The following is a 27278-nucleotide window of genomic DNA, read 5'->3' on the forward strand; positions in this document are numbered from 1 at the left end:
AAGACGTGTCAGTTTCGTGTGCTGGCCTGGCCTGGCCTGGGGCATGTGCCTGGAGGGACGTGGGCGTGTGGGCGTGTGGGCGTGTGGGCGTGAGGGCGTGAGACTTTCCAGCCAGAACAAGGGCAAAAGCAGCGCAGCGCAGCGCACGCGTCCCGACTCCCCCAGGTCCTAATTAGTGACTAGTTAGTCAATGCCGAGGACGTGGAACGCGGGCGCGGCCAGACACGAGAGACAGCCGACGCGGAAAAAAAAAAATTGGTGAGTGAGAGAGTTGGGGGGGAACCCGGTCGCGCTCGGCAGGGCTCGTGCGCTCGCCTGTCAAAGCTGTTCCCCCTCAACCCTCAAGGGAGGGGAGGGCTGTCTTGCACCCAGCTGCCATCCATGGATGCTGCTGGCTGCAAGCCGTTGAGCAAGAACTCCACTGCCTAGGTGAGCACTGCTATGTACCTTGACTACCTATAGGCGCTATCTGATGGCCCTGGCCTTAACAATGGGGCCACGGTCGAGTACCCCATCCAGAGCCAGGGGGGCACGGAGGTACATGCTGTAGGATAGCCTAGAAGAGTGGCATGTGAGCCCGCGTCCAGTGCCCAGGTGGTAAGGGCTTGCATAAAATGGCACAACTTCCGGCTGCGTCGGTCAAGTCGGTCGAGCAGCCCTTCACCTTGCCTGCTCCCTTTGCTCACCGAGGGCACCCCTGCCACCCTGTGCCGGGCCTCACCTTGGCTCTCACCTCGCGCCCACTCTGCTCACCTTGGCTTACCTTCACGTTGACCTTACCAAGACCCCGAGCAGCGAGCGCGCCTTGGGCACACACCCCTGTCGCTAGGTAGGTACCTTAGTCAGGACGGACGGGCACAGGGGGGAAGCGGACAGCTCTGGAAACTTTGGAGACGAGCGAAACGAGCAAGACGAGCTTCGACAGGCAAAACATTAAAAAAAATTAAAATTTTCAACCTGCCTACCTACCTTCCTACCTAGATATATTCTATAGATTGTATCATTCGTCCCGTCTGGCTACTGCCCCTCCCTCTGAAGCTCCAGCAGCGCAAAGCACCCTCATTCATGGTCTGCTGCGAGGGATTGGATCCAAGCCGTGACTGAATGATACGTACGGCCTCCCGCTGTCCAAGCTTGTCCCCGAAACTCCCTCCACCATGCCTCTGCGCATCCCCCATCCCGATGCGCCTCTCCACCTGTACCGACACATCCTCCGGGAGGCTTCCTACCTGCCGCCCCTGGCCCGCCCCTGGGCCGTCGACCGCATCAAGGCCCGCTTCCGCGACTGCCGCCACGCCCGACACCCAGATCGCCATGTGCGCCACGCCCACCACCACCTGCGCTTCCTCCGCGCCGCCAACGCTGGCCACGTCGACCGCATGCTGCGCATCTGCTACATGGCCACGGGGAGGCTGGGCAAGCGCCGCCGCCTGCTGGCTGACGCCTATCTGACCACCGCCCCGCCCCCGGACTCGCCCGCCCTCGCCCTCGCAACCCCCCAGAGCCCCGGGAAGAGGCCCGGCGGGGACCGCCTGCTCCATCCCACTTGGCTCGACAGCTGGGATCTGCCCAAGATCAAGGCCCTGGCCAAGTCTCAGTACGACCAGCAGAGCAACGCCACACTGCCCAAGGAGGTTCGCCGCACCTTGAACGTCTCCCCCACCCAGAACTGCTGGGGTCTGCCCGTCGGGCCCCGGGGCCTCACCAACAAGACAAAGAAGCTCTACGCCTCCGTCTTTGCCTCCCTCCTGCCCCCCGTCCCCCGGGGAGAATGGCAGGCCCTGCAGTCCCTCGCCCTGGGCGAAGCCGACGATGCCTCTTGGCAGATCCCATCCCGGAGGCCGGTTGCCGCGAGCACCACCACCACCACCGCTAACACCGCTACCGGTACAGCCCACGTGGATCGGCCCTGGGACTGGGAAAAGTACGCAACCACGCCCATACGCGTCCTCGAGAGGCCCAACGCGCGCAGGAGAAAGGCGCTCTCGGGCAGCCTGGACCAGGATCCGCGCGGCCAAGGTGCCCCCATCGGCCTGCGCGCATATAAGCCAAGGTCGCTCCGCCGCAACCTCTACGGTCGCATCTGGGCCGCCTCGCCCCTCGTCACGACCAAGAACACCTCGTGGGACATCACCTGGGGCGGAGCAAATCCCAAGGTCTCCAAGCCGGCCTCTCGCGATATGCAGTTCTTCCGCGGCGTCGACACCAAGGGAAGCATCATGCCCTCGAGCCCCGGCCACGGTTTGAACGTCTCGCAGGTCTGAGGCACTGTGTTCCATCACAATTCTTCTGGTCTAGTCTGGCCTGGTCTGATCTGGTATGGTATGGTATATTCTAGTCTAGCAGCCTGGCCAGCTTCGTCAGGCCGTCGCGGTCGACGCGCATCCCCACCCACTCGTTCATGGCCGTCGCCCCTATCGATTCATAGAACCTGATGCTGGGCTCGTTCCACTTCAACACCGACCACTCGAGCCTGCCGCCGTCCATCGACACCACCTCCTTGGCCAGCTCGACCAGCAGCTTCTTGCCGTAGCCCTTCTTGCGCTCGCTCGGCCTCACAAACAGGTCCTCGAGGTAGATGCCCGGCTTCGCCCGCCACGTGCTGTAGTTGTAGAAATACAACGCCATGCCACATGGTGCGCCCGACTCGTTGAAGAGGAGGAGGCAGCGGGCCGGTCTCTCGGGGGACGTCGGTTCCGTGTTGCGTGCGGTCGACGTGGACTCTACGCCATCCGGTGCAAAGGCAATAGTAGCCAGGAGTTTGCTGTCGGTCGCTTCGACGGCGTCGAGCTCGTGCTCATAGTCGGCGAGTTCGCGAACAAGCTCAATGATGGTTGGGACATCTGTGTTGCGTCAGGAGAGCTCATTGGGGCCGGGTTGGGGTCGGGCTGGGGTCGGGCTGGGGCTCGAGCTACCTTCTCGACGTGCATGTCGGACGGTGCAAGCCGCTGGTGCCATTTTCGGACCGTTGTCACCGGACAGGGGATCGGGAGGTTCTGGGGAAACAGGCAGGAATGCAGCGAGCAGAAAGCCACCCAGCCAGCCGTGTTATACTCGAGGCGTCGGTGGGTATGCGGGCGCCCTTCTGTCAATTGACCTTCCTATGGCGGGGTCATCAGTGGCAGAATGACATACAGACTTGGCGGCCAGCCAACGGGAGGAGCTGTTGTGGAGAGCCCTGACTAACCCTCTGATAAAGTCACGTTTTTCGCGCCAGGCGTTACCGCATGGGCTACTAACCATGGCTGCACGTCCAGGAACAGTACCAAGGAACGCTACCAAGGAACGCAAGTCCTTATTTATGCAGGTTGTAAATGAATTAATTGACTGCCCAAAACTATCACGGACTCTAGGGGTGTGTCATTTATAGTGGCGCCGACTCTCTAACATCGAGAAAGAACCCAAGCCTCGACTACGCTCCACCAGTTTTTCCCCCCTCCTCCGCAGTGTGCTCTTAGATATAACGTACCTGTTAACGGATTCTACGCCTGTCGCGCGATAGTCAGTTGCGTGCATTTGAGTCTGAAACCTTACGGCGCTAGGTATGATGGATTCTAGTTCTGTGTTGGGGCGATAACTCGTATTATATTATTCCCAGAGTCGTAGTATGGCATGAGAGGAGGTATACAAAGCAACCATTGGGAGTCTTAACTCCACAGCTACTTGATGCAGGTCGGCATGGGGAAGGGTTGCGTGGATTGACGTCGCCATTCTGACTGGCTCTTGCGCCATCGCATAATCAAGAAGTATCCCCAGAGCCATATCACCATCCATGTTCGCCTGACGGCAACCGCGTACCTTGCTCTACAAGATTTTGTCATTCACAGGGGCACTCCCACGTCTTCCCATATGGGGAGTTCTTCCAACGTACGGGTTGCCATCATTGGCGCGGGCATCGCCGGCCTCGCTGCCGCCATTGCGCTCAAGGACAACCCCTCCATCGAGGTGCAGGTATACGAGCGGGCTCCTGAACTCAGAGAAATAGGGGCGTCAATAGCGCTCGGGCCCAATGGTATGAGGACCCTCGACAGACTGCGCGTCTATAACGCTCTGCACGACTCGGTGGCATTCCGCAACAAGTCCGGGCTGCCCATGATATATCGGTCCGCTGAATCATTCATGGTTCCAATACGGTAGGCTAACGACAGTCACAGTCACTACAAGACCAATGAGGTAGTCTCTGTCGACAAGCACAAAGGTGCCGTCTCCCAACGACACCAGACCGCTCGCTACTATAGGGTTCACCTCCAAGCTGCCCTTGCCGAGCACATCCCAGCAACCCAGATTCACTTCTCCAAGGCGTTCCAATCCGTCTCCTTTGACGCTGGAACCCAGAGCCTCCGGATCCGCTTCGCCGACGGCTCAACGGCCGAGGCGGATGTCCTCCTAGGTGCCGACGGCATCCACTCGGCCGTGCGGCGGCACTTCGTGCCGTCCTCGCAGACCCGATGGACGGGCTGGACTACCTTTCGCTCCGTCTTCCCCGTGGATCCACACCTGGCACACATCGCGGACCTCCCGGACGAGGCCGTGCACATTTGGGGCCCCGACCGCACCCTGTTCCTCAGCCACCTCGGCCGCGGGCTCTTCACCGTCGTCGGCTCCACGCAATCGGACCCCCAGGCGCCCAGTGCCCCGTACCAGGACGCAACGTGGAACGAGGAGGGCGATGTAGCGGTGTTGAGAGGGTTTTATAAGGAGTGGAGCCCCCTCGTGAGACAGATCGTAGATGCGGTGCCATTTACGAGGGTCTACCCGAATGCGACGGCGCATGCGCTGGACTCGTGGGCCTTAGGTGGAGGGCAGGCCGACGACAGAGACGAAGGCTCTGGATCAGGTGCGAGAACGAGCAGTGGGAAGAGGGTCACGTTGGCTGGAGATGCGGCACACGCACACGGCGGGGCCTTTGCGGCCGGCGGAAGTCTAGCACTGGATGACGCGTGGGCATTCGCGATGGCCATCAAGCACGCCTTCCCTGCGCACCAACTGCAAGCGAGAGACCGGGGATCCGTGGGGGAGAACATCGAGAGAGCTTTGCGGCTATACGAGCGGACGAGGAAGGGACATACGGACCGTGTTATGCGCGTCGTGGCTCAGAACAACGCCAAGACCGTCGACAGGCACAGGGAGGCGGGTGGCGGGTGGCGCGAGACGGACGACGAGCTGAGGGTTAGGATGCAGAATCGAGCAGACACCAGCTGGATCCATGAGCATGATGTCGTGGAGGCCTTTGCGGAGGCGCTGGCGGACGAGGATCCCTCACAGGGAGAACTGCAAGCGCAGCTATGACTCCTTTGGGTTGGTCAGAAGTTTTGAGGTCCAGTACATGCCTTTTGGGACCCATAAGCTGTTTCTTTTGCATTTTTGATGAGAATAGTAGATTGTGGCTTGAGTTTCCTCAGCCAATCACGATACAAGCCCACAGAGTCATGAACGAGACATGACGTGCCTTTCCAGCCAATCCGAATATCATTTGGGAGCCAGCCGAAATACATCGATACTGCTGTCATTGACTTTCCCTTCTTCAGCTACGTATCTAGGCGTGTATGTGGAAGACCGTACATAGCGACCAACGGAACTACAAACATGTAGTGCTATCTGGCACAGCTGAGACGGAGACATTTCAACTCACAAAGACATGGATCCATAACGGTAGCACAACTTTGTGCCAGTAGTGAGCCCTGCCTGTCTCAGCAAAAGACACATAATTTTAAAATTCACTACCTAAGTAAATAGGCACTCCGGATCATGTCGCCCTCTACTCACTACCACTTCTGGCAAGCCCCACTCCCTGGGTACGATCGCCAGTAGTGCGCCGGTACTCACCAATGAGAGACTCAATGTCTTGCACGTTGCGACTAGGCAGTATTGAAGATCACCATCTGCGGTCGATAGAAGCACCCATCAGCTTCAAGCTCTATTCACCAAGAGTGGACATGGCACTGCTACAGCAGCCTAGCGGTGCCAAGTTGCGCAGTTGGCCCCGGTTCTTAGTTACTCGCTACTAGTTGGCATGTAGCTTTTGATCACAAGGACAAAAGCATAGCTTGAAATAAGGCGCAAGATCGGAACCATTTCCTGCTTTCCTATTCTCTGGCTGTAAGGCTTCTAAGAATTTGACTATCAGAGCCAGAGTCCAGTGCTGCACAGCAAGGATCCGCGTCATGTGGTCTAGAGGCATGTCTGCCGTTGGCGGCAGTCTATATCTAGCCTCGCTGGCTGTTGCATCATTTGATGGCAACCTGAACTACAACAGTCCATCCCGACGCCACAGCAATCTCGGCATTGATGTCACTCTCGTCAACCGTCGTAGTTTCAAGCGAGGGGCTATCCCCTGGTCGCCGGAGCAGCTCAACTTCACACATGGTGTGGCCTCGGGTGACCCATACCCGGACAGCGTCGTTCTATGGACCCGTGTCGCGCCAGGTATGGAGTCCGACACCAGCAATGTCACGGTGGAAGGCACCGCACCGCTATACAACACCGACAGGGACCCGTACATCGAGGCTGACCCCAACCCCGTCTGTGTGGAATGGAAGGTCTTCGAGACACAGGCATCTACATCGAGTACATGCTCGTGGTCATGGCCTTTCTGTCTCGTGAACCCTGACTGCAGCTCATGCTGCAAGCCATTTTCTACTTGTTCTGCTACTGCGACCAATGCGCATGGGCGGGTGGTTTCGAGTGGGACGGCGTACACCACGAGCGACATTGACTACACTGTTAAGGCAAGCCAAGTTGATGAAACATCAATGGTTAAATGTACAAGCTGGTATTAACTGTATATCATAGATCGAAGCTACTAGTCTGCAACCATTTACGACCTACAACTACCAATTCACAATATGCGGCTCTGATAGAGTGAGTCCTTTGGGACGCACGAAGACAGCTCCTAGAGCTGAAGACGACTTGGCTCAGGTCAAATTCGCCATCTTCTCCTGTTCTAATTTCCGTAAGTCAAAACTCTGAAAGGTGGTGGCTCGGAACTACTTACCAATTTTCACAGCATTGGGGTATTTCAATGCATACGGAAATGCGGCTCGCAAAGATGAACATGATTACGTGGTTTGTATCACCTTAGATGAGCTCGAGTCGATGTAGAATGATTGGTGCTAAGGCGCGGACAGATCCACCTTGGGGACTACATTTATGAATCTGCAGGCGCTGGCCAACGGGCGCACAAGCCGGAGAAATATGTCTTCAGCTTGCCTGAGTACAGAACCCGTCACGGTCAAGTAGGAGCTCTCTCGCCGTAACCCTAGATCTCTCTGAAACTGACGTGGACTCGAATAGTACCGCACCGACCCGGATCTGCTCCTAAACGCGCAGAATTTTGCCTGGATTCCAACCTGGGACGACCACGGTACGCCAGCACTTACTTATCTCGAATTTTTCTAATGGGGGAATTGTAGAGGTGGCGAACAATGTGTACCGAGATGGAATGAGTGCTCTGTTCAACACAGAGAACTCTTTCCTCAAGAATGGAGCTTCAATCAGCGTAGATCAACGCAAGATGAACGCCGTGCGAGCGTACTGGGAATGGATGCCGATTCGGTATTTTCTAAATTCATCCAGATATGGTGTTCCACAGGTCACTGACACTTCTGTAGACAAGTCGACCTGGACGATAACCTGCGCATTTGGCGATCTTTCCAGATGGGTAAGCTGCTAGATCTCATTATGCTGGACACGCGAAATTATGACAGAAGCATCACGGACTTGGGTAGGCTCGAAATGTACCCAACATAGGAGAGTTTAAAGAGGTACTAACACTCATTGGCAGGTAACACTTTCACCGAATACATCGACCTTATCAAGGATGATGGTGGGAGGTCCCTAATGGGCTCCCACCAGGAGCACTGGTTCTACCGACAATTATCTGAGTCGGCCAAGCGAGGCGCAACATGGCGCATCATTGGGAACCAGGTCATATTTTCAAGACTGGAGTTCTCGCAAGGGCTCGGTCTTGATACCTGGAGTGTACGCATTCAGCTGTCCCGGAATTATAGGACTAGTCCTGACATTTATCATTTAGGGCTATGCCTCCAATCGCAACCGGACACTGAAACACCTCTACGACAATAACATCCACAACAATATCTTCCTCGCGGGTGATAGTCATCAGAGCTGGGTTGGTTACTCTGAGTGCCCCTATTTTGGTTCCTAGTTGCCTCGATCTAACAGAAGCTCAGGTATCGGATCTTGCGTGGCGAGGCGATAAGCCGTACGACGAGAACACAGGCCTGGGCGCAATCGGCGTCGAGTTCGCAGGCACGGCCGTCACGTCGCCAGGGGGGGAGGTCGGAAGTATAGCAACGCTCGAGGCGCAATCGCAAGTCGACGTCGATGCCAACCCAGAACTACAGTGGGCGGAGGGTTATTACCGGGGATACTTCATCCTCACGGTCACGCCCGCGGAAGTCAATGCTCAATTCTATGGTACGTAACTCTGATAGATTCGTGGCTTTGGTAGTCCTGTTTCTGGAGCCCAACGATACTTGCGCTGATGACTCCGCGCAGGATCACCCAGCGTCGCAACACGGAATCCTTGGGACCTGTCATTGGCCAACTTTACAGTTGTAGTAAATGATAATCATCTGGCGCGGCCAGTCGCAGGGGGGTCGGTTGAGGCTGGTCATGTACAGGGCGGCGAGGTCAATCCTACGAATGTTACACTGAATACCGAAACAGGCGAGTGGGATATTGTTGGATACGAGACCATGTATCTTAGCATCAAGTAAGAGTGAGCGACGGATGGGCCATCACATATGTTACGGTTCTATACTAGGTTGTAGTCATGTATACATGATCAACATGATCAATAGTATAGATATAAGTCGGTGCGTCGAGTGGCCGAGCCGCAAGTTTTGAATCTATACAAGTGAATATAAGCAACTATGAGAATCGACCAAGTTTTAGTAGAAAAAAATTTACAGCATATCTTGATAGAACTCGATAGTCGTTATCACTAAAACTGAGGGGAAGGCGGGCTTGGCCTGCTCGGTTTCAACCTAAGTCTCACTATTGAGTTTCTCGAAACCCTTCCTCCACATCTCCACGTCAGGACCAAACACTGGGTTCCCACGACCTAGGATGGAAGTGCTCATCTTGTACGGGGAAGGAATATTAGTCAGGTCTAACCCCTTCACGTCATTCAACCTCTTCCTAGTGTCCCAGTGGAACTGGAACATTGCCTTGTTCACATGGTTGAACCCGGCGCTCAGGTTCATGATAAGGTCCATAAAGTCTGTGAAAACCTTGACGTGCTCGATAAGAATGCACGCGCCGTTGATATGCATGATCATCACTGTCCCCGGATTGGCCTGGAACTTGATGTTCGAGAGGCATCTGTTAGGAGGTACGGCGCGAAGGATAGGTTCACCTTCGGAATCTACGGCGGAATCGTAGTACAATGCTGCAAGCACCCGCGCTTCGGGATTTTCGAGTAACTTTTGGTCGAAGATTGTGTTATGGTGAGCCCGGAACAGCTCATTCGTCGAGGCAGTCATACGACAAATCCAAGGAAGCCCAACCATGAAGGCTAGAGGTGAAGGCCATTGGTACTCTCTCCGATAGACAGCTGATCTCACATTGACTTCGTTGTATTTCCCCAGTTCAAAGGCGTAACAATCTGTTAAACTGTTGATTTTGATTGCAGGTAGCATGTCGACTGAAGTTCGCCCGGTATCGCTGATGCATGGATTGAGAGGATGGTTCAGGAACCAGTCGACGACATGGAGGTAGTCTTTCATCTCAACGTCTATGAAAGTGGCCTTGAACCCAACTTCAGATTCGTCCGTCTCGAATTTGTATGCGAGCACATATATCTTGAACGCCCATGGGTACATGTACCCCGGCTTCCCCAAGCTTGTCAAACTGGTGTTCGTAACACGTCCGCGGCCATTCACGGGATCGCCGTCGGGTCCCGCAAACCAGTGTGGTGCGAAAGCCATCAAAGAACGGCCAGTATTCTCTGCTACCTCATCGAGGAATTGCAGAGACTGTCTGAATTGCGGGCTGTGCGGATCCGAGAGCCATTCAGGAACCCCAGGAAGCTGAATCGCCCCGGGTTCCGAACAGTGCAGCTAGCACCAGGTAGGATCTTGCTGCCCGCCTGGTACGGGGTCCCGAAAGACCTGATCTTCGGCAGGATATGGGAACAAGAGGCCACGAACGTGGCGTGTCGAGGGGCGGCTGTTCTCGGAGAAGCTGTTGAGCTGACTGCAGAGGGCTTTGTGGCAGGGCCAGTCCTCCTTCTGGCAAATGCGAGAGCAGTAAAACGTTCCGCATCTTTGGCACTTCGATCCTGTTGGCATCTCACACATGCAACACAGAGTCGTCGACGGAGGCTCTGCCACGCTTGCGGAAACTCGCTCCCACGCCTGCCTGGACAGCGAAACCCCGAATGTTACGGATGCTTCATAATAAGGATCCATGCCTGGATTTTCTATTTTCTTCTGGATGTCAATTATGTCGAAATCGAGTGCAGCTGGATTTAAAGCGATGCGGCGAGGGTGGATTGACAGGTGATGTCGCGGATTCAAGTAGCTCAAGGAGAGCTTCCTAGGAGCATCTTGGTGTCATGAAGGAAAGTCAACACAAGGAAACTGGTATGACGGAGTGCCTAGCCCCTGCCTCTTAAAATTGTTACTACATACAGGTACATACCTAGGTAGTGTAGAGACAATGCGTGATGAGGAAATTACGACTGGACTATGTTGGCTCATTTGTTGGCTGCCATTTACCGGACAGTCAGAACTTGACCCGAGGTTGTCAGGTGGGCCTGACACCGGATCGGGATCAATTATACTGAGCGTTGTAATCCGGGCCCTCCCTTTCTGACTAGCCAATGAGCTCTTTGAGCCTACTAAGTTGCCGTTCACTGCCCAGGTGGTTACTTACCTGAGGTACCTGCTTAAGTTAGGTACTTATAGGCATGTGTCACTAACGGCTGCTGTGGGCACCCGTCCATTGTCGGCTCCGTGGTCACTGAGCGTATCGCTCAAGGAATGCTGTCGAGTGTGTTGCACTGAGACTGTCATCTGGCGCCTGTATGACGGCTGCAGAATCGCATGATGGATCAACCTCCAATGGGGAAGAGACACTTTTGCGAGCCTGGCAACCTGGAACTGGCCATGACCGGTCCACCACAGTTCGTTCGGTCTCAATCTCCAAGCGCCAGTGTGGTGGGGGGGGGGGGGGGGGGTGGGGAATGGGGGGTTTGTAGGGTGGTACGCGCGACGGTGGGAGACGACAGCACATGTGGTTCAAAACGTCTTGCCCGAGTTGCCACAGCAAAGGACTCCTCCAAAACCTGGGTCGTGAGCCCGCGCATACTTCGTAGGCAATCTGGCGTGCGCGGATCATCACCGTGTAACCATCACTCAAGGGATCGAAGTCGAATACGTATGTGGTGTGCGATGGTAGATACGTATAGTAGGTGGGTACGTAGTTACTTGCACGGCGGCCACGTCTCGATCATGAAACCCGTTCGAGCTGTCAGCCATGGGCCATGTACTATGTGGTGGAGATCGTCAGGCATCCCTCACCACTTGAGCGAGACAGGCTGCAATACTTAACTTATGTAATCATTGCGGCTCCAGCAGCAATAGGTACCGTGCGGTGTACCCAATCTGACGTGGGGTGGAACGGCTTTGGTGCCGTAGTTATTGACTTGCACGCATGGAGGCATGCACATGGCATTGGATCATGGTATTGATACCTGCCAGGCGCTTCAAGTGTGGCTGGCACTCGCCTTGCCGCCATGCCGCCATTGCCAGCCACCGAGCAGAAACCTCTGAGCGTGTCCACAGGCAGCTGTCGGGTGTCTGACCTTGGTCAGCGATGCAACGACCTTCTGCGGCATGCCCAGTGGGTGCCAGTGCATTGTTGAAGAATTGCGCAAAGAGATCGGTTGGACCTCGCGAGCCCAATGGGAGAGAAACCCTCCACTGACGCAGCCCTTGGCCAGGAGTCCTGCCTGGGCCGAGAGGTCTCAGTGGCTGCAGCCCCGGGACTTTGCGACAGGGGTCCCCAAGGGGGTCCGTCCAGGGGAGGCCGGTACCTAACGCGACGTACCTGGGAAAAAAGACTGCGCTCCAGCGGAGCGGGCGCCACGATTGGCCAGCCGCTGGCACGTTCCGTGCGTCAAACCCGCCCAAACAGGCACCGCCCCAGGTCCGCCCTGACGACCCCGGGACCCCGTCGCCTCGTGCCATCTCCTCAGACTGGAGTCGTTACATCGCCAGTCGATCCGACAGTCCCAGACAATGCTGGAGCACTGGCATCTCCGTCCAGCCCGTGCCAACGTGCTGCTCTGCTGCCTTCCTTGCCTTTGGCTCGCGCTCGTGGGCGCCCCCCCCAAGTCCCCCTCGGGTTGGCGGCACCAGCAGCGTCTCACCTCTGCTCTTCGCTCGCAGCCATTGGCTGGCTGCCGATGCTTGTTGACCCCCTTGTCGCTCTGGTCTGGCCCCTCTGCTGAGCTTAACCACACGTCCGCCGCCGCCCTGGAAGCTTAGCACTCTCCACCGTGCAATCATTGGCCTGCGTTCGCTCGATGCCCTTCGCGACGTCGTGGCTCGCTGCCGTTCGTCTTGAGCCTCATGGCCTCTCAAGTTACATAGTACATACGGAGCGGAGTACTATGCTATTCATCCCCCGTAACCGTATCCATACACGTGCCCGGGCCATGCCCATGCCCATGCCCATGCCCACTACACGTCCAGCTTGTCACAGGTTGCTTGCTTGGGGTTCCTCAGCCTCCCTCCCTAAACCCATCCTCGATCCACCATGACATGACACCATTTGTGACCTTCAGAGACCTGCATGAGGAAGCGTGACGTTGCCTGATTCCTACCCGTCGTCTCTTGTTCGCCAAGACATCTTTTTTTTTTTTAGGTCAAGTTCCCAGGGTTGCGGCTCGTCCTGTTTGATCCTTGGATCTGCTCTCCCTCTTCTAACCCTCCTGTTCCTATCATACTATTCTTTTCTGTATAGCCGCCTGAAACTAAACAACCATATCCCTCCTGCGGGCAGGTCCCTTTTTCTTCCCTTTCTTCTCCTTTTTTTCCCGTTGGGCTTCTTGATCGACAGTCACCCCTCCGTCCAAGGGCACGCGCTCAACCGCCACGTTCATTTCACATCGCCTTTCTGTTCATGACGACCGCCGGCCGGCTATTCTTCTAGAGAACCCTTATATTTGACATTAATCATTGGTTTCTGCTTCGTGTTTGGTCCTGTCCACTCGTAGAAAGTGATACGACATAAACCGCCAACATGTTTTGGAGCACAACAATCACGGCGTCGTTGATGGTAGCAGGGGCGTCTGCTGGCGTTGGAAGAATGGGCGCCATGGCACCGAGGAGCATGATGGAGGCAAGAATGGAGGATGACGCTGCTCCAACCCTGCAAGCAAGACAGAGCAACTCGATCAACTTGACGCCGGACTCGTCGTCGATGAACCTCACGCAGTGGAATACGGAAACATCGGCACTATGCACAACAGCCCTATCGCAACTGGCCGTTGCCTCGAACCCATCGGGAACAGCCGTGTGTTACAATATACCAAGTCTGGACACGAACACCGGCACATTCATGGCAGACCTGCGCCTGTTCCAGGTGTCCACGCCGTCGGGCGAGTTCTCGAGCGTTCCTCAGCAGAATATCCAGGTCGAGCTACAGTACAACGGTGCGACGGTATCGGCGGTTAATGTTTCCACATCATCAGTGGCACCTCGCGGCCTGGAGGCACGTGCCGTGAACCCAACACCACTTCAGACGTACATGTTTGTCGGCCAGATTGACCAGAAGCAGCTCGCTCAGCCCATGACAATGTGAGTTAGCCACAGTCGAGAATGCATCGACGCGGGGTTGCTAATGTTGAGAACAGGGGCGTCCTCGAGGCACTGGTTATGCCTACGGTAACGCTCAAGGGGGTCAACACGGGCGGCAATACTGTCGCCACTAATGTCTCGTCCAATGAGGCAGCCTTTGTAAATGGAGTCTTTTCCAAGGAGACCATCATGTCGGATCTGGCCCTTGCTCAACTGGCCGTCAACGAGGTTGTCGCTGGGCTCAAGAACGGGACTGTGGCATTCATCCTCCCCGGCGTCAATATCCTCATTTTCCCCGTCGGTTTGGTAGTCACCGGTTTCTGGACTATAGCAGGTCTCGCAGTCTACGGTTTCGGCACGTTCCAGCGAATCAGCTACCGGGAGTCATACAGACAAAGGAAGGCGAGGGCTGGCAAGGGCATGACTGGAAGGATATAGACGGTCTCGCTTTTGGGAAAAGAGCACTCCGTAGCGGACAGGGCCTTTTTATTTTACTTTATTTGGTTGGGCCTGCCGATATAATCATATGGGCGCGCACTGCTTTCTGTTGGCGGCAAGAGATCATTTTGCTTTTCTTTTCCTCGTCAACCCCATTGGCGGGTTGGATGGCTTGACATCCTCCACAGTACAATACCTAAGTTAGACAAGTACTCCATACATAGATTCTAAACAGGGGACAGATCAATATGAGTCACTCGACTATTTTGACCTACCCTTTGCGCGAAAGATTTATGACGTGGCCATCTCGAGCCCTGCAGAAAGACGCGTTTGTTCGTAGCCTGTCTTTCATGATAACGGTAGTAACAGGACGTATGAATTTGATCGACTGCAGGGATCTTGGGTCAGGTCCTATTTTGTGAGACAACCAATTGCAGCAAGCCAGGCTGAAAGCATTAAATTGACCCATGTCGGCAGTGGTGGAATTTCATGCGGCGAATGTGGTCGAATTAGAAGCTCGCCAGGCTCGAGGAGAGACGGCTTCCAACGACCTACCGGCCCGCTAACTGGACAGCAGGCACAGGCCATGGCCAGCGCATAATGCGGTGACGTGCCTTCATCTTCCGACCCTCACCCCTCTTGGTCGTGTTCCATCTGCGCGACACCGAAGATGTGGATTCGGGAATAACGAGACCGGGAAGCTGGCGCTGCTTATCGACGCAACCGGCAGCACTGGGCAGGGTGAGAAGTTGTCGACCAGCAAGTTGGTGACCGTGTGGCTGAGGTGACTGGAGGATAGTCCAGGATCCCCAGACTCGGACGGCGACACTGTGAGACTTTGCCTCTGAGCTGTGCTGGTTCCAGACGGCAGTCTCTGCAGTCAACGATGACATCCGCGCCTGTGCCGCGTCGCCGGTGTAGACAAGTTCCAGTGGAACAACTGTTTCATCAAGTTAATCTAAGTAGAAATCGACCAGTGCTTACTAGAGGCCAATAAGACTCCAAAGCGAGCCTCTGTTCCGCCTGGGGTGTCATGGGGATCGACTTTGCCCTTCTATCTGTGTCAGAAAACTTGACGCATAAACAATAGAACAAGGCTCTGTAGATCCTGAATCTCCTTCCTGGAAACCAACCTAACCCACCCTTCTTTCTCACTTCTCGCAGTGTCCTCAATTTGTTCAAATACTTTCCGTGTTTCACATCTCATAGTTACGTCTGGTATTCCCTCGTTATTCTCTTCCCGTGGTCTAGTTTCGCAAGAAACTAGGGAGCTGGTACTGCCTATCTACTTACAACATCCCACAAGGTCCGGCTCCCAAGGTGCAAGCAAACGAGTTCTCCTGTGTGTGTGTATTAAGTGCAACTCACTGCTACATAACCGAAGATGGACGTCGCTACTCTCGTCAAGCAGATGCACGACAACCTGTCCGAGATACACACAACTATTACTGGCGTCTCAACTGAAAGCCATCACGCCCAATTGGATGAACTAGAGAAGAAGCGGAACGATTTGCTGGACTCTCTACGAGCCGCCTTTGACCAGGAAAAGCAGGAGCTGGATTCCAAGAGAAGAACAGAACGTGAGGAGATTGCAGAACAACGGAGGAAGGAAGATGAAGAACGAGAGGCACGTCGGCGTCGGGAAGATGAGGAACTTCAGGGGAGAAATGATACCGAAGACCTTCAAAGGCACGAGAAGCTTGATGAAAACCTCAAACAGGTAGATGAAGATACAGATCAGAGAATGGATGAGATTGAGGAAGCCGCCAGACGAACGGTCGATCAGGGCAGAAAAAGACTGGATGAGTTGGAGGAGAAGAGACGAGTAAGCACGTTATGCAGAACGTGGTATTCCTATTTTGATTTTGCTGACTTTGGAAATCTCTAGGAAATCAACCGCCTCATTGACGAGCAACTCCAAATGCCGCTTCCAAGCGTTCCAACAAGGAAGAGGGCGCGTGGCGAAAAGTCGGTCAATGGTACTAAACATGGTGCTCCAGTCAGTATGCCAAGCCCTTCCAAGTTGGAAGTAGGACTCCTCGGTAACAGTGACAAGACGCCTGAAACGGTACCGACTCCCACCGTAGAGTCAGGAGAGTCATCGGCTTTAGTTTCAGACGAGGTCCTTAAGAAGGACGGCCAACACGAAGATGTCCGTACAGAGCTAAGAGACTCAGTTGCTCCCGAGGAAAGTCAAGCCCGAACAGAAGCTCCGGAAGTTACAAAATCACCTTCACTAGCCCCACACCAAGACCAAGCCGACTCTCAGGAAGAAGGAGTGGAAGGGTTGGAGGGACGATTGGCACCTCAAACGGAAGATTCAGCTATCGGCCTAGATCCAGCAGTGGAGGCAGACAAGACATATTCGCGGCACGCCTCGCTTTCTGGGAGCGAGTCTCACAGTCTGGATCCAACTGAAGAGTCGCACCCCCCCAAAGATGAATTCGAGAAGGAGGAAAGCGGGGGCATCCAAGTAGTCACTGAAATCCATCAAGTGCCTCGATCCTCCGTGGGACCGATCCTTACCTCAGAGTCTGCGGGCGACACCAATGAAGTATTGAACAGCTCCTGGTCAAATTCATCCATCGGCATAAGTGATGATGAGCCACTGTTGTTAGGCACCAAGGCGGAACCACTGAGGACTGACACATCCATCCAAACATCAGCTTCTGGGGAGGCGGCAATGCCTTCTCGCGCAATACGGGGTTCAAGTGACTCTCCCAAAGGAGTAGAGTTGGATACTCCAAAACCCAACTCCATCCACTCCATTCCAAGAGAGGAATATGATCTTGCTAAGGGTTATGCTAAAGAAGACACTGAAGACTCAACAGGGGCCCAATGTGAGTTTGGATCCAAGGATGACTCATCCGATCGCCCTGATGAGGATGCTGGCAATATACGCCCTAATCCAGGCCAGCCCAAAGCTATTGAAGAGAGACTGAGGACGTCGAACACGGCGTCACATGAGCAGGATGCCGATGATTGCGACATCACTCCTGGTTCACCTACTATCCTAAATGTCGGCGACGGATTTGAGAAAAGCCATGATGAAGCACACGATTCGGCCCTGGCTTGGGCAGATATTCCTCAAGATAACCTTAGCTCCCCAATGAAAAGTCGACCAGAAACTCCAACCGAAGCCGGCACAGATACAACCAGAGGTCTAACGACTACCCCAGACACGAAGCAACAGAATCCCCCGGTTGAACTCGCCGAAAGTCTACCTGACAGCAATTCAGACGTGGGTGGTTGCGAAGCGTATGTTGCGACGGGCCCTGGATTGTATCGGGGAAGAAATCAGGACCTTGGAGACCATGAACCTTCCCAGCCAGTTCCAACCGCCGTCATCGAAGAACAGTCAGCAAATACGGGGGCGATTGCCTCAGATTTGGACCGAATAAACGAAAACACAAGTCTGGGCTCACCACCCAACGACGATGAAGGTGGATCAGCGCCAGGTGGTGACGGAGAAAGCAGAGGAGAAAGCACCACTGCTCCGGAACGGCACTCAGAACCTGCAGGTGTGCCCTTTCGTGAAGCTAATCACACGCATGAGCGAGAATCCCAAGGGGGTAACGTTGTGGAAGATGCTGGCTGCGACCAAGGCGCCGTTGAAGTGGTTCACACAGCAGGGAAACCGGTCGACAGTCACAGCGAATGTGCAATCACCGAGGGCACTGACATCCCTATTTCACGACCCCATTATGGAGACGGCCAGCCGAGACTCCCAGTCGAGCCCGGAAGCGGTAGCTTGGGCCTCGATAGATTGGAACAACCCAGCGGCATGGGCGATGTGACAGAACCAAACGCATCAGATGAGGGTCAATACCAGCATGAAGTTCCCGAAGCTGTCGGCGAGATGGCTTGCCCGGGACACGACGTCGATATGGTAGATGACTGTGATGCTGAGAAGGCTAGATATATGGCGGGGGACTTACCGAGCCGCAACCTGGACGTCGATGGGTCACACGATAATCTCCCAGTCCCGGATGAAGACAGGGACAAGTTCAACCCGCTACTGGGTAAACGGATTGGGAAAGAGGCTCCAGAACCAGCGGTCACCAGTCCAGACGACACAAGATCAAGTACCTGCGGGTCGACTGATCGCCAACCCTTCGCCCTAAGCACAAGCACAGATCTTCCACATTCACAATCGAGTCCTCAGGAAACAGATGACCACCTCGGAATGGATAACGAGAGGCGAGGCCATTTGGTTGACTTTGGAACTGCTGAAGCTGAAAGTCCGAGTTTAGGACACGATCAAGTTCGTAGCTCCAACGAACCTCATCCGCACATGGATGATGAGCCACGTCCTAATGAGATCCTAGGCGTCAAATGGGGACAAGAGCCAGCCGGAGAGCCCGAGGAGCCCAACGAGTGTCCGGCTTCACTTGCAAAGCAGGACCCCGGAAACTACCTCAGCCAGGACAATGGAGTGGACCGCCAGCAGGAAGCGAATTCGAATCCAGCTCAGAGGCACGGCTCTTTAGAAGAGACTCCGGTGAACAGTGAACTGCATGTTGAGCCCAGCACCAAATCACATTCAGAGAGCGTTATATCCGAGCAAGTAAATCAAGGACCTCTTCAAATGCCCGGTTCAGCAGTTGGAAGCCTTTCGTCGGTAGTCACACAGGTTGTACCGACGCTAATGTTTGGAAAGGTGCCGAAAGATGAAGCCACCTCAGATCAGTCAACTAATGAGATATATGATGACCGCACAGAACGACTTGCTTCTGATAATACAATAGACCTCGGAGCCTCGGAAGAAGCAGCAGGCACTACTACCATGTTGGTAACCGATGGAAACGGGGATAACCACCTTTCGGTTGATCCTCCCACGAGACAGACAACAAGCTCGCCATTACCTGTAGAAAATGACACCGTTCACGGCCATGAGGATCTGTTTGACGACGACAATACTTCGTCCTACCAAGACATCGAGACAGACCAAGACGATGACTCCGCAGCTGAAATTGCAACGCATCATACCGTTTCGCAACAGAACACGGTGCATGCTGCGAGAGATAGTGATGGCATCACAGACAGTCTCACCTCTGGGGAAGGGATCTGGAAGCATGGTCAAGACACAGTTAGACCGTCAAATCAGAGCACCGATGATCAAGGGACAGAATACTTGTCAAAGGGAGCCTCCAAATTGGGATATCCAGAATCGCATGATATCGCCAAGACGCCAAATATTGTGCCTATAAGCCATCAAAGCGTCCCGGAGATCAGTCCTTTGGTGCTTCAGAGCGATACACCCACGACGCCTAAGCGAGGAGGGCTCGCAGCGAGCAGGCATGCTCCGTGGAACAGTCCTCAGACCCCACCTCACCAGACCGAGACGAATGCAGAGTCAGAAACCTCTCCTGCAGCGTTTACTCCTCGAGATGTTACTAATGTTCCCTGGCATGAGCGAAATGATTCGATTCCTCAGTCCCTACACAGTCAGAGCACGCTCTCATCAGCACCCTCTTCTCCTGTACACTCCGCTCTGCCGATTGATAAACACGAGCCGGTGATCCGAGACTCGTGGCATGGCCCGCTAGGCAATGGTATGCGTTCTCGCGCTGGCACGCAACTTACCGATCGAAACGACACTGGGGATTTTGATCCTTTCAAATACGACTCAGGGAGCTCGTTTTCTTACAACGCGAATTCTCCAATTCGTAATGTAGAGATGCAGCAACCTCAACCGCAGTCGAGCCGCAGTTCGCTTGCCGGGTCGCCCATGTTTCAGAAGCTGCGCAATATGTTCGAGGTTCCAACCGGCGTAGAGTCTAGTTCTCCCCCCTCACGGTCTGCTTCTGGTAACTTTCAGCCGGTTGGGCGGGATAGAAGTTCATCATTGCACAAGTCTTTCAATTTATCGGACACAGACGACTCCCCGCGAAGGGCAGGATTCCTCAACGAGCACGAGGATGAGGTTGATGAGCACAGTGCATTACTTCAAAGTTCCAATGGGTTCGACCGAAATTGACCACGCTCGGTGACGGCGGGTGCTGGACATTACGTTGGAAATGAAAATAATTATAGTGATGGCGGGCAGTGTGATGACTCTGATCTAAACCCAGGTGCGAAGGGCGACTTTCGGCTTGCTTGGATGTTTGTGAAAGGTTGGCGAACGCGCTTGAAAACTGCCAGTGACATAATAGAGAGGAAAAGGTGGGAATGGCACATGGAGGACATGCTTGATACTCCGAGATTGTCTCTTGCTACATCCTCGGTGGGTGCTTTAGGAGAAGTTTCTAAGGCCAGGCCGGCTATAGGACGAGCGAAGAAGAAGAAGTCAGTTCATTGGGCCTTGTGACAATCAATAGAACGCGCACGGTTTCGCTCCTGACCGATATCGGTCTTGCTTGGATTGAAACCTAGTAGCTGGTGACAATTCTTTGCGCTGCTTGTGGTATTCAAACAAAGATGCTTCGACACTACTCAATAGCAGCCATGCGGCACCAAAATATGATCTCGTGTAGAAACTATCCTCGTGCCTATCTCTATACGGTCGTGCACGTAATTCTCCAGGTCTGCTGATCGCATTAGGGTTATATTATTTAAAGACAGCGACAAATGTAGGCTTTATATAGTGTTCTAATTACGTAACTCCAAGTGCACAAGAGAAATCTAATATTTATAACTTGGGCACCACTTACAGCTGAAACATGTACACATAAAAACCATTATTCCCTTCCCAACCTCAATATCTCAAGCGCTACAACTTCCATGGTAAAGGGTTCTTCGGTGTGCGCACCAGCATGTCCATGATCTCCTCAAGCTCGTCCAGCAGCTCTCGGGCCATAGGTAGCCAGTCGGCGAACGTGACGACCTCGAACATCAGCTCGTCACCCTTCACAAATGCCTGGATCTTCCACTCTCTCAATGGTTCCCAATGCGGGTAAACTGTTTCCATCGTACAGCTCGCCTTGCCAAACTTCATCTCCTCGACGTGATACACGTCCTGGTGGACGACGGTGTCGAACCAGTCGACAGTTGCGGGCCAGTCAGTGCACTGCGGCACGATCTCACGCAGGCCCATACCCTCATGTTGAGCACTGGCGATGTGCTGGTGCTGGACATAGTTGAGCAGATCGAGGCCAGTCCAGTCTTGCTCGAACTTGACGCGGACGGGGACGTATTGCCAAGTCGGGCCCATAACAGAGTCGACGTTGGGCAGGTCAGTGTTTCGACCGCTGACCACTTCGCCAAAAACTACATCGCGCCGGTTCAGCCGTCGCGCGAGACAAATCGCCCAAGCTGCAGTGGGGAGGGTCGCGACTGTGACATCCCTTAGGCGGGCAGCAATGCTGACTGTCCGTGTAACATCACCCGGTATTCGGGAGCTCAGCGGCAGATCGGAGCGAAGAATAGACATTTCCGAGCCCTTCAGGAGCTCCCTCCAATACGGGATGCTCTGTGGTATGCTCCTGTTTACCGTGTGGTACACGAAAGCCGAAAAAGGCGAATTATTCTTCGTGGGCAGTCCATCATACAGAGCACCGAGTTGACGGAGAAGCGTAACTAGGCAGATTTCGTCATACTGGGCGTGCGATATTCTGATGATGAGACAGCTCTTACCCGACTCCCCGCGGGCAAGCATGAATTTGACGAATGCCGAGCCCAATGGCATCTTGGTGTGGACATCCATCCCGCACAGCTTGTGCGCGAAAGATTTGATATCTCCCTCAATGTTGTACTCATCAATGGTGACGGTCAGCGAATCAAGAACAACACCAAGACATCGCCCGTTGCTCTCAACAAAGACCGTGCGAAGTATCTCATTGCTAGCAACAAGTTCCTGGCAACTCTTCAGGAGACGCTCGCGGTCTACCTCCCCATCCAGGTGGAAAAGCTCATATCGTGCGGAGTACCGTGGCATTTTTACAGTCCCGTATACTGCAACTTCTTGGAGTGGTCTCGTGGGGTAGATGTCCTTGATGACCCATTCGGGCCTAGCGAGTGACCGCTGGATGTCGAGGAACTGATGGAAATCATCGAATTTCATCAGGGAGAACGGCTTTGGGGCCGCTTCAACCTTTTCCTGCGTCACGCTTCGAGCCTCTTTGAGAATATTTGCCATTTCATAAAGCGTTCGATGCTTAAATATTTCTTTGACGGTGAGCTCGAACCCTTCCAGTCGGGTTTCCGACACCAGCTTCATTGCGCCGATTGAGTCGCCACCCAGCAAGAAGAAGCTATCATCGAGGCCGATCTCGTCTTCGGGAATGCCCAAGATACGGCTCCACGCACAACGTAGTCCTTGCTGCTTGGTCGAGGACACGGAAATCTTGGTAGAACGTTTCGTCGTGGCTTTCGGTTCCTTCTTCTCGGTTGACTTATCCACTAGAATGATCGACCCCACCGGACTATATCTGGCAAGCTTCCGCGTTCGATACACCTTTCCGACGAGCGTGTCTGGCAACCACTTAGGGCATTCGATCGTCTCGAAGGTCGAGCTGCCCAGGCAGTGCACAACAAGCTCGCCGAGGGCCCCAACAGGAGAAAGTCGTTCAGTATCGGATGGGTCGACGATCCAGGCATCTGTCACCTCGACGTCACTCGAGAACAACGAGCGGCAAGTAGCACTGGCGGCACTGAGCCGACTCAGTCGATGCAACTCGGCCATTTCAGTTGCATCAAGCAAGTTCAACTCGGCCAGGCGCTGGTTGGGATTCTCACAGAACTGTTGGGTCAGCCGCCCAAGCTGCGAGAGCATCTTCTGCATCTGAGGGCTTGACACCGTCTGTGAATCGAAACTAGCCATGATCAGGAACCCTTTGGGGTCAAGCGAGCACACAAGCATGAGCGCGTAGGTGTTGAACTTGAGGGCTTCTTGGGCTGCTTCTTCATCGCCAGCTGGGACGAAACCGTTCGCAGGTTGATCTTCTGATGGCCCGGCCCCGTCCTCTTCGGTGCTAGGGTGCAATACGAAGCCAGTTCGGAGCTCGCACGCTTCTCTCGCATCGGGGCTGAGACGACGAATATGCTGCAGGCCGAAATGTTCGTGGGGAATTCCCAACACTGACTGATTGTGGACATCCTGCAAGTACTCGGAAACAGTTAATTCAGTGTTTACGGTCACCCGCACTGGGATTGTCGCAATCATCGGCCCTTCAATCTGCTCAACTCCGGGAATCGGAGCGTTGCGACCAGTCAAGGTCTCTCCGAACACAACATCATTCGACGCCATGTAGGACGCTACAAGAAGTGCCCATGCGCCTCGTATTGCGGTTGCTATAGTCGTGCCACCAGCCCGCCTCCCGAGCGAGACGTAGTGTTCGAGCAGAGAGTCAGCCTGCTGCTGGTATCCAGGGTACGGTAATGTCGGGAACTGTTCACCATCTGCACCCTCCAAGCGTTCTCTCCAGTACTTTTGCGACTCTTCGCGGTCCATCTCACAGAGGTATTTAATGAAGTTCTTAAAGTTTGCCGGTCGCTCAGTCGAAAGCCCTTGGTAAGCTCTATTGACTCGCTCGACGACCAGGGGCATGGACCAGCCGTCGTACAGCGCATGGTGCATGGTAAGGACAAAGTGAGTCTTGCCAGTCTGTGCTTCGTCTGTAACAATTGCATATCGCACAAGTGGCTTACCCAATTCCACCGGATCATCCCTATCCTTTGCCAGGAGTTCGGTCAAGCCTAAACCTTCAAAAATTGGACATGCAAAGTCATCCCTGACCACTACTTGCATCAAGCCTTGTCCTGGTATTTGCACAATCCTTGTTCGCAGGATCGGGCAGTCCTTGGCTGCAGTTTGGAAAGCGTCTGCAAGTCTCTTTGCAGTGTCAAGATCTCGCATCTGCACGACTCTCTGGGCAACATATGCCTCTGTCACCTTTGCTGAGAGGGCCATCAAAGCTTCCTGTAGCGGAGTGCATGGGTAAACATCCTCGACAAGATCCGGACTCAGGCCGCAGAGTACCGCTGTACCTTCTCTCGCTGTGTCTTCCGGCCATGTCTTGTTGAGAAGGGAGAAAGTAGCTACGGCGAGATCCGCTACTGAAGAAGTGGGCTGAGCCATCAGAGCCATATCCTCGAGCACCGGGTTGGCAAAGATGGCGGCCACTGACAAAGAAATGTCACGGCGCCGAGCAGCAGCGACTAAGCGCATTGCCCTCAAAGAGTCACCGCCCACAGAAAAGAAGTTATCAGTTGCACTGAAATCGCCATCTGGACCCAGTACCTCACCCCATACGTCGGCCAGACGACACTCCACATCGCTCGACGGTTCTCTCCTCTGCACCAATGCAGCTGCGAAAGCAGCGATGTCTCTTCTGTTCATCGATGTGCCTATCTCGCGTAGCTGCTTGCGGTCCGTTTTCGCCGAGACCAGCAGTGGCATGGTATGCAACGGTATATACGCCGCTGGCAGCATGTATATTGGTAGGTACTCTGACAGGTTTTTGTTCATGTCCGCGAGACAGGCCAAAACTTCGGGGGAAAAGGATCCAAGAAGACTGTCCACTCCTGACACGAGTCCCGCCTTGTCTGATACGAACGCCACGAGCATTGGTTCGCCAGAAGCGCTGCCAGGTTTGATGACTTCAGCGGCAACTCGGGTCTCGGAGGGTAACTTATCGCGCATGTGATGCTCGATCTCTGCCAGCTCGATGCGCTGGCCTCTTAGCTTGACTTGCTGATCGCCACGACCGACGAAGATAATGGATCCGTCCGTGTCGTATTTCACCAAATCGCCTGTCTTGTATAATCTACCACGGCGTCCAGGGTACTCGTTGCATCCAGCCACCAGAAATTCGGGATCGTTGATGAAGACGGCCGATGTCTTCTCTGCATCCCCGAGGTAGCCAGGACCAACAATGGCTCCCTCAACGAGAAGTTCCCCAACAGCACCCAGTGGTACAAGATGGTTGTGATCGGTCGGGTCGACGATCCAGATTGATCCACCACACCCCTTTCCGATGGTAATCTGCTTCTTTCCGTCTCGGCCAACCTGGTTGTTGATAGTGCAGCCGACAGTGCACTCCGATGGCCCGTAGGCGTTCACAACTTGAGTTGTCTGGCTCCATTTCAGTGCATCTCCATTCGATATCGCTTCGCCACCCAGCCCTAAAACCTCCAAAGAGGGGATGATATCAGGTTCCAAGACACGGGCAACCGAAGGTGTCATGTGCGCCATGTTGACATTCATCTTTCGTATGGCACCGCTAAGGTCGTTGACCCGGTCTGCTTCGGTCGGGATGCAGAGGCAACCGCCATTGGCAAGCGTGCACAGCATGCAGTCAATGCAGACGTCGAATGCATAGGACGCGAAATCGAGAACACGTGAATGCTCCCTATACCCTACGAGGTCTGCGCGTGGCACTGCGCCGCTGGTATAGTTTCCATGGGTGACCAAACATCCCTTCGGTCTACCAGTACTACCCGAAGTGAACTGGATATAAAGATTGGTCTCCGGGGGTACTGGTGGAAACTGCGTGGCATCAGGTGAGCCATCCTTTGAGTCGAAGCAGTCTTCCGCGACGACAATTAGGGCGGCGTTCGGGGCAGCTCTGCGACCGAGGAGCTCCTGGGTCTTCGAGGTCACGATATGCCTTGCGCCAGTCTGTTCAACAATGGTGCGCAATCGTCCTTCCGGTTGGCTCGGATCCATCAAGGCAAATGTACCTCCTGCCTTCATTATAGCCAATACGGCAATACAGGTCCATCTTGATTTTTCAAAAAGAACTGGGACGTTGCCGCCAATGCCGACACCGGTCGCCTGCAGGCGCGCCGCGAGACGATTCGAGTATTCATCGACCTCGTGGTAGGTGAAGTTGCCGTCCCATGATTCTACAGCTGGGCGACCTGGATTCTTCCTGGCCTGTTGTGTAACCAGCTCATGCATACATGTCGTCAACGTCGGAGGGACTGGCGAGTTCCAACGCCATATCTGTCCCAAGCCCTTCGCAGTCAAGGCAGTCTCGTGTAATTCGGTCGGCGGTGTTGAGTTGGGTGTGTGCACGCCATCGTCTCCCGAGTGGACAGAGTCATTGTCGCCGGCATGGTCGTCTTGCGCCTTGCAAGACAGACCTACCTTGGACGACGGGGACTCTTGGGACATCGAGGTATTTCTTGGGATGCAGCGTTTCTCCACTCGGATATAGCCTTCTTTCCTGTCAACCTGCGCAAGAGAGGGAGACACAGAAAGAGACGGCCTGTACTTCAAGGAGGACCAGAAACGATGGGAAACACTGCACCTGGATGTGGAATCCTGCAACTTTGCGGATCAACAGTACTATTATCCAACTACATTCAACGATGCCTGCGAAAGCGACGGGGGAAATTTGCCATCATCGCCCTGGCCTGGGCCCTGCCGACAGCGGCACTCTTCTGAGGCGATCAACCGGGGGCCACTGCGAGCGAAGTGGCCCCGTCCAACCATCGTCTCCGAGAGGTCCATTGTTGCATAGTACATACAGTCGCAGTGGTACTTGGGTACATGCATGCTAAGCTGCTAACTACGCAATGCAGTGGGAAAACATGGGCAGGGCGTTTGGAACGTGCTGGTGGCAGATGCATGTCCAGGGGTGCCAACGGGCTCGGATCAGATAACTTTAAGCGGATCTGATAACCAAAGGGGGAAAGACGGCCTCGGGGCCAAGCCGCGATTCCCTCGCTTCTGCGCCGTGGAGCCGGCGCGATGCGTCATTAGACGGACCTCGCCAGCGAGGCTTTACCATGCTTAGAAGCTCCGGGTCCTCAGGGTCTCTGAGCGAATTTGTGGGTGCTACGGCGAAAGTCGGGGAAACGAGAAGGTCACATTCTCCAGCGCATGGCATGAAGCCAAGCCTGGCCATCCATGGTGATCACGGGCAGCGGCGTTGCCATCAAGGTCAAAAGAGCCGACGGTTCATGAGTTGGTCCGACAAAATGGCGTGCCACTTTGAAGCGTGTGATCACATATGGAAGAAGGTTGCTGGATGAGCTGGTTACCTGTTCGGGTCTTCTGGAAGGATATAATGCCTTTGCATTCATAGCAGACAGCCAACAGTAAGCGGAGTTGCATGACCC

General features: G+C 54.4%; 9 protein-coding genes across 9 annotated transcripts; 5 read left to right on the forward strand and 4 right to left on the reverse strand.

The window, feature by feature from the left end:
- Positions 1–1157: 1157 nt before the first annotated feature.
- On the forward strand, positions 1158–2264 carry JN550_013287 (uncharacterized protein; the record flags this gene model as incomplete). The annotated part of the gene is made up of 1 exon (XM_049311857.1): positions 1158–2264. One exon carries the CDS (start codon positions 1158–1160, stop codon positions 2262–2264), a length of 1107 nt encoding a protein of 368 aa, XP_049164725.1.
- A 14-nt stretch (positions 2265–2278) lies between these two features.
- Positions 2279–2958, reverse strand: JN550_013288 (uncharacterized protein; the record flags this gene model as incomplete). Its single annotated transcript, XM_049311858.1, has 3 exons — positions 2279–2414; positions 2465–2843; positions 2925–2958. The coding sequence occupies 3 exons, from the start codon at positions 2956–2958 to the stop codon at positions 2279–2281; spliced, it is 549 nt and encodes a 182-aa protein (XP_049164726.1).
- Positions 2959–3849: 891 nt separating this feature from the next.
- Positions 3850–5289, forward strand: JN550_013289 (uncharacterized protein; the record flags this gene model as incomplete). Its single annotated transcript, XM_049311860.1, has 2 exons — positions 3850–4103; positions 4155–5289. 2 exons carry the CDS (start codon positions 3850–3852, stop codon positions 5287–5289), a joined length of 1389 nt encoding a protein of 462 aa, XP_049164727.1.
- An 875-nt stretch (positions 5290–6164) lies between these two features.
- JN550_013290 (uncharacterized protein) lies at positions 6165–8741 on the forward strand (the record flags this gene model as incomplete). Its single annotated transcript, XM_049311861.1, has 11 exons — positions 6165–6722; positions 6793–6952; positions 7007–7065; positions 7128–7235; positions 7294–7363; positions 7413–7554; positions 7611–7723; positions 7784–7980; positions 8036–8131; positions 8193–8439; positions 8521–8741. 11 exons carry the CDS (start codon positions 6165–6167, stop codon positions 8739–8741), a joined length of 1971 nt encoding a protein of 656 aa, XP_049164728.1.
- A 270-nt stretch (positions 8742–9011) lies between these two features.
- JN550_013291 (uncharacterized protein) lies at positions 9012–9953 on the reverse strand (the record flags this gene model as incomplete). The annotated part of the gene is made up of 1 exon (XM_049311862.1): positions 9012–9953. One exon carries the CDS (start codon positions 9951–9953, stop codon positions 9012–9014), a length of 942 nt encoding a protein of 313 aa, XP_049164729.1.
- A 3322-nt stretch (positions 9954–13275) lies between these two features.
- On the forward strand, positions 13276–14270 carry JN550_013292 (uncharacterized protein; the record flags this gene model as incomplete). The annotated part of the gene is made up of 2 exons (XM_049311863.1): positions 13276–13832; positions 13889–14270. The coding sequence occupies 2 exons, from the start codon at positions 13276–13278 to the stop codon at positions 14268–14270; spliced, it is 939 nt and encodes a 312-aa protein (XP_049164730.1).
- A 551-nt stretch (positions 14271–14821) lies between these two features.
- On the reverse strand, positions 14822–15163 carry JN550_013293 (uncharacterized protein; the record flags this gene model as incomplete). The annotated part of the gene is made up of 1 exon (XM_049311864.1): positions 14822–15163. One exon carries the CDS (start codon positions 15161–15163, stop codon positions 14822–14824), a length of 342 nt encoding a protein of 113 aa, XP_049164731.1.
- A 491-nt stretch (positions 15164–15654) lies between these two features.
- On the forward strand, positions 15655–20250 carry JN550_013294 (uncharacterized protein; the record flags this gene model as incomplete). The annotated part of the gene is made up of 2 exons (XM_049311865.1): positions 15655–16095; positions 16159–20250. 2 exons carry the CDS (start codon positions 15655–15657, stop codon positions 20248–20250), a joined length of 4533 nt encoding a protein of 1510 aa, XP_049164732.1.
- Positions 20251–20982: 732 nt separating this feature from the next.
- Positions 20983–26328, reverse strand: JN550_013295 (uncharacterized protein; the record flags this gene model as incomplete). Its single annotated transcript, XM_049311866.1, has 1 exon — positions 20983–26328. The coding sequence occupies one exon, from the start codon at positions 26326–26328 to the stop codon at positions 20983–20985; it is 5346 nt and encodes a 1781-aa protein (XP_049164733.1).
- Positions 26329–27278: the final 950 nt, after the last annotated feature.

This window comes from Neoarthrinium moseri, assembly GCF_022829205.1.
Source record: "Neoarthrinium moseri strain CBS 164.80 chromosome Unknown scaffold110_Wmoseri_CBS_16480, whole genome shotgun sequence".
Taxonomy (NCBI): domain Eukaryota; kingdom Fungi; phylum Ascomycota; class Sordariomycetes; order Amphisphaeriales; family Apiosporaceae; genus Neoarthrinium; species Neoarthrinium moseri.